A 6,269-nucleotide genomic window follows, 5' to 3' on the forward strand; every position below is an offset into this window, starting at 1 on the left:
GAAAATGTTCATTTTGGCAGAAAGGTTAAAACTGAAGTATATTATCCAAATCGTGAGAGACTGCAGAGACCTGAAATGCAGAGTAACATGGCTACATGAATTGCAAAAGATTTGTAAACCGGTTGAACAAGTAGGAAAGCTAATAAGATGTTATTTATTGCAAGGGTAACTGATTACAAAGTAAAGGAGGTTATTCTTCAGTTAGACAAGGCATTGGTGAGTCCACATCTGAAATGCTGTATAGACTATCAGTCTTCTTATTTAAGAAAGGATGTAAATGCATTGGAAGCAGTTCACAGAAAGCTTACTAGACTGTTATCTGGGAGGGGAGAGATGTCTTCTAAGGAAAGGATGGACAGGCTAGGCTTGTATCTTTTGGAGTTTAGAAGAGTAAGTGGTGGCTTGGTTGAAGCATAAATGGCCCTGAAGAGTCTTGACAAGAGTACATGGCAAAAGGACTTTTTGTTTTGTGGAAGAATCTAGACGTAAAAGTCACTGTTTAAAAATAAAGAGCTTGTCCATTTAAGTCAGAGATGAGGAGAAAGCTATTCTCTCAGAAGATCATGAGTCTTTGGATCTCTCTTACTCAACAGGGGGTGGAAATAGAATATTTAAATTTTTGAAGGCAGAGGTAGGCAGATTTTTAATAAACTAGGGGGTGAAAGGTTATTGGGACAGGCAGGAATGTGGAGTAATTAGATCAGCCATGATCTTTTTGAATGGCATAGCAGGTTCAAGTGCTGAGTGGCCCATTCTTGCTCCTAATTGTTATGGTTGTATACATCTAAAAAGAGAGAATGAGGAGATATTCACACTGAATTACACTGTTATTCACCCCAACATGTTTACCAAAAACTTTCCCATGAATGCATCTATACTATTCACCTACACTATTTCCCTATTATAGCAAGTTCCACATTCTCACCACTCAGGAAATTCAGAAGAAAGCTATTTACCCAATTTGACTACTTGGTGACTATTTCATACTGATCATTTGACATAGTATATGCAATCACACATACTTATATAACACTCAGTGCTATTTAAATACATTCATAATAATGATCCCATTCAGACAAGGCAAAAAACAAGATGAACATGATGACAACTCAGCAGACAACTTACCTAAAGTGCACTGGGTTTCTGTGATAACATTCATCTCCCTTAGATATAGTTTTTCTTTGTGAGATAGATCGCGTCTTTCCAGATCTGGCAAAGAACATGTTATCGTTTACTTGAAAGCATTAAAATTAATTAATTCTAATGGCAGGCTGCACCTTCTTCATAATCTTTTCTGTCAGACAAACACAGGCATAAAATAGGCATAGTTTACACTGTTAACTTTATTCTTTCATGGGATGTGGGTCTCACTGGTAAGGCCAGCATTGTTGCTCTTCCCTAAGCCCTTGAACTGAGTGGCTTCCTAGGCCGTTTCAGAGGGTAGTTACCAGTCAACCACATTGCTTTGGGTCTGGAGTCACACGTAGACCAAATCGGTTAAGAATAGCAGATTTCCTTAAAGAAATTATTGTTAGAGGATCCTTGGTACACAATGGATTTCCTGTGGATTTGTGCAGGATAGAGTTTCAATCAGAGGATAACAGCGGTGTAGTAGATACAGAGAACTGTTACTTTGAGATTCTGAAGGGTCTACCTAAAAGTAGCAGTGTGCATCAAAACAAAACGACCTGTTTCAGAACTATGATGGCCAAATGATGGTTGCGTGGCATTTACAGCAAATTTATCAAATGCCAATCTAAATGTAATGAATGACATTTAACATTTTTATGATTACACATAACATTTATACATATCCCAATACATAAAAAAATTTCTGAACATATTACCTTCCAAACTGAAGCTTAAAAAACCCTACCTGGGTATTTACGCTTGAATGATGTCACACCTAAATATTCACTAACTTGTTCCTGAAGCATGTAATATTCCCCCGTGTCATCAGCTGGCCACTTATATTCTGTTAACATCTCTGCCGGAAAATAGCTGGAGCTGAGAACAAAAAATATCTTTCAGTACCAATCAATCCTTACAGCTCAGCTAGAAAGAAAGGTAACGGTGTCAATTTGTGCGAGTGTATTGCAATCTCAGTAATGAGATTACATGGAGATAATAACACCAGCTAAATAATATGTTCCCAATTTCTCAAGGAGGACAAGGATGGATATTTTACCACAGCATCAATACCTGTATTTTTCCAACCAATTCACTTCATAAGGAAAAAACATGGAAGCTTTAAAACCAAGAATAAAAGTGTACCTGAAGTCCTGAGTTGTGTCGCTGCTTTTTGAGCTATCTCCAGATCCCATCCGTCGGCGCTTGGCAGGCTGGCTTGTGGCATCATCATTTGAAGTCTCCTCTGTATCTTCCTGGAGTGGCGAGTGAAACAAATAACAGACTTGTACTTATAAAGCACTTTGCACGACCATCGTACAGCTCAAAGCTCTTTGTAATCAACAAAGTACTTTTCAAATGAAGCCACTGCTGTGACGTGGATAATGCGGCAGACAATTTGTACACAGCACCTCTGAGAGGGTAGTGAATGAATGGAGTTCTTTATGCAGAGGGCTGTCGATACTGGGTCATTAAATACAGCAAACCTTTATGAAACTGCACCTGTGGGATCAGGAATGTGCCAGTTGATCAAATATTCCAGCTGATCAAGAGGTCCAATTAACCAATGTAAAAATACCCACACTAAGTAATAGAAACATAATGTGGGGTGAATACCCATCACTGTTATACTTTATTTACAGCATAAATCACTTAAATAATAATGCAACTTTGCCTGTGATAAAACTTACTGGAGAGAACCTTCTCACTCGCACCCTCAACGGAGTGCTTGGACATCACGGTAGGTTGCGGCATTTGAGCAGAAATTGACTTGGAAATTAATTAATTGTTGATATCTCGTGTGGCCATTCGATTGAACAACAGGCATATGTATACAGAGGTAAATAAATTTAAAAACTATAATAATTAGACAGAATAATACTTTGCGGTATTTGAGGTAAATAATTTTTGCTGGTTTTTTGAGACTGTCGGTTCATAAGGTGCTGGTTAAAACAAAGTTTGCTGTATTTTCAAGGCTGAGATAGATTGCCATTCAGTAAGGAAATCAAGGATATGGAGCAAAGGCAGGAAAGTGGAACTGATGATTATCAGATCAGCCACTATTTCATTCAGTGGCAACACAGACTTAATGGGCAGGATTGCCTACTTCAGCTCCTACGTCTCATGGTCTTAATATGGCCTCTGAAATAGTATGACAGGTCCTTATACATCCATTGCATCGAAGGTCTCACTTTAATTTCTCATCCAACATATAGCATGCCCAATTCTGCTGTCCTCCCTCAGTACTGCACTGGAGAGTCAGCTTTGATCTTTGACCTTGAGACCTAGAGTGGGACTTGAGCCAGGGGTCCTGTGATTCAGAAGCAAGAGTGCTATAATTGAGTCACAGTACAGTCACAAGAAACTCAAAATGAAACAGAGAATTTGTTTGGCTGGATCCTTCAAGATGCTCAGCAAAATCTCTCTTTGAGCAAACATTGGTCACTTATCCCCATGTAACCTTATACAGCTCAGTGTCAAATTTTGCTTTATAGCTTTCTGTAAAATCACTGAGATATTTTGTTAAGAGCAATGCTGTGCAAATTGGTATGCTGCATGGATGCTGTCTGACCCAGAGTGCTTCCTCTACATAGCTAGGATTTCAAACATCTGTAGTATTTTGCTGTTTATTCCCTTTTACTGAATAACAAAGGATTAAATGAAAAGTTTGAAAAAAATGGGGGGTAAAACGGTGAATTTTCCAAGGAGTGGCAATCTCCACTTTTATGCAACAAAAGCAGTTCGCATTTCTGACAGATTCTGATCAGGGTTCCTTCAGAAATGTGGAGCTGTATTTCCATTCTGACAGATCTCGCAAAGTGCAGAAGTGTTAGGGGAAGGGGAAGGCAACTCACACTCCATTTCTCACAGTGGTCAACAGGTGTATTCTGAAATGTAAAGGTCTAGAATCTCACGCAGCCATTGACGGCTGGTGCCAAACAGTAAGTACGTAAGACAAAGTCAGAAGTCACACTACACCAGGTTATACTCCAACAGGTTTATTTAAAAATCACAAGCTTTCAGAGTGCTCCTCTTTCAGCAGGTGGCCACTCCACCCTGACGAAGGAGCAGCACTCCGAAAGCTTGTGATTTTAAATAACCTGTTGGGACTACAACTTGGTGTCATGTGACTTCTGACTTTGTTCACCCCAGTCCAACACTGGTATCTCGACATCATACGCAAGGCAAGTGTGGGGTAGGATGCCAGAAGGCTAGGGTATCAGATGGGTAGAGGACACAAGGGTCCAGGTACATAAGATGCCAGATGGGTGGGGTACCAGGTAAGCAGAGTGTTGAGGGTAGGTGGGAGATATCAGATCAAGGCACGGTCTGACTGCAGGACAAGTCTGCAGTTAGATCCAGCAATGGGGATGGGGTGACTTGGGGCACACACACAGAGGGAGGTGTCGGGTCTGATGACAAGGGGAGGCGTTGGGTCCTGGAGTGGAGGGGGAAAAGAATGTTAGATCAGGGTCTTGAAGGTGTTGAGAGTCTGGAGGAGATGTAGTTGTGGGTGTGCGAGGCAAGTTGGGATGCAATCAACCAGAGATGTCTTGACAGCCGGCAGCACAATGGTTAGCACAGCGCCAGATGGGCCAAATGGCCTGTTTCCACTCAGTAGGGATTCTATGATTATCTCTGAAGCAGGTGGGACTTGGTCGAGGGAAAAGGACACTACCACTGCAGTCACAAGAAGGCCCTTTTTTCAGCCTGATAGTTACTCGACTGTTAAGAATGGGCATTTAATAACTTTTCCTGAGTATCTACTTGTTTAATGGGAACCCTCTGAATTCTCCAATTTAAATGGACAGGAATTTTCCAAAAGAAAAGTCAACTTCCTGGGCAATTCCTTCAGAGTCTTCTACACTGAGGAGTTTACAGGGTCCCCTTAATCAACTCCCACCTTCAATTCAGAAAAGATTATCTGACCGTCAGAAAATCTGGGCCAACGTTCAAATTATGATTTTTTTAAAAAATTGATGATTTAACTTTACAAATAATAGTATCACCAGAACAGAGAGATAGAGATGAACAACTGGTGACAGGAATCCCTACTTCGAACGGCTTGAGAATAGAGTATGTAGCGATTTCACCGCGCGCGTCACTACCAGGTGGATGTACTGAGCGAGAAACACAACATCAATCGGCCTCTCTGCTCTGAGCGGGCGGTTTATTGCACTTGAACGGTCCCAGTTTCAACCCAGAGATCGGATAAAATCTACACCGGCGATCGTACATCTTCCCCTTCCCCCACATGCTGGGGGAAACAAAACAACACCGGTCCAGGCACCGACTCGCCGCAGCCACAGTCACAGTCACCCACCTTGCTGGACTGTGCTCCCGGAGTTGCTGGGTTACTGTCGCACAGGCGGCTCGACGATATCGCGGCGGCCATTTCAACTGCAGTGCGCTGCGCTGCCGGGAGGCAGGCAGGCCGACCATTAGCCTTCCCGCGGAACTGCGCCCCAGCATCGGGTTCAACTCCAGGATCCTCACGGTCGGCCCATCAGAAGCACTTCCCCCCCCACCCCGCCACCCGAGTTCTGACCGCAGCCTTCCGCAGAAAAGTGCTCTCTGGTCTTAACACGGGGGGAAAATAACAGAAGGTTTACGGACAGAAAAGGAGTCGAAGGCATTGCAAGCTTTATTTTCAAGTGTGAAATGTCTAGAGGTAGATGATAATAATGAATCTCAACCATAAGCAGCAGTCTATCTTACAAGATGCAATGCATCGAACATCCTTCCAAACCCACCGACCATTAACATGGACCAGGGCAAAAGAAAACAAAACGATAAAAGTCGATGCAATAATGCCGATTTAAAAATTGATTTTAAAGAAAGTGCACGTTTAAGATTACAAAGAAAAAGCAGAAGTACCCTAGCAAATATGGGATTTATCGCCTATTTTTAATTGCTGTTGAGGAGGGGGTGGTGAAACTGAAATGCTTGTGAGAAACCTCAGACTTGGCAGGTTTGAGGAACTAAATGGACAACAACTGTTGTTACGTTCCGATGCTGATTGAGTCAGCAGAACGTTTTCAAGGTGGGATAGTAGGAACTGCAGATGCTGGAGAATCTGAGATAACAAGGTGTAGAGCTGGATGAACACAGCAGGCCAAGCAGCATCAGAGGAGCAGGAA

General features: G+C 42.1%; 1 protein-coding gene across 2 annotated transcripts; it reads right to left on the reverse strand.

Moving 5' to 3' along the window:
* LOC125484041 (PHD finger protein 10-like) lies at positions 1 to 5,559 on the reverse strand. Of its 2 annotated transcripts, none has more exons than XM_048601235.1 (5): positions 5,453 to 5,559; positions 2,275 to 2,384; positions 1,877 to 2,007; positions 1,126 to 1,209; positions 1 to 784 (listed from the first exon to the last, which is right to left on the reverse strand). In XM_048601235.1, the coding sequence occupies exons 1-5, from the start codon at positions 5,522 to 5,524 to the stop codon at positions 762 to 764; spliced, it is 420 nt and encodes a 139-aa protein (XP_048457192.1). In that variant the 5' UTR covers positions 5,525 to 5,559; the 3' UTR covers positions 1 to 761. The 2 variants fall into 2 exon arrangements, with proteins under 2 accessions (XP_048457192.1, XP_048457193.1); XM_048601236.1 differs by having other exon boundaries at positions 88 to 784; positions 1,907 to 2,007.
* Positions 5,560 to 6,269: the final 710 nt, after the last annotated feature.

This window comes from Rhincodon typus, chromosome 9 (assembly GCF_021869965.1).
Source record: "Rhincodon typus isolate 14 chromosome 9, sRhiTyp1.1, whole genome shotgun sequence".
Taxonomy (NCBI): Eukaryota; Metazoa; Chordata; class Chondrichthyes; order Orectolobiformes; family Rhincodontidae; genus Rhincodon; species Rhincodon typus.

Coding starts and splice junctions, on each gene's coding strand:
- LOC125484041 (XM_048601235.1), bottom strand. CDS start 5,524: ATGGCCGCCGCGATATCGTCGAGCCGCCTGTGCGACAGTAACCCAGCA. Junction 1,210..1,876: donor ATTCAAGCGTAAATACCCAG/GTAGGGTTTTTT, acceptor GTTCTTTGCCAG/ATCTGGAAAGACGCGATCTA. Junction 785..1,125: donor AGAAACCCAGTGCACTTTAG/GTAAGTTGTCTG, acceptor CTCTCTTTTTAG/ATGTATACAACCATAACAAT.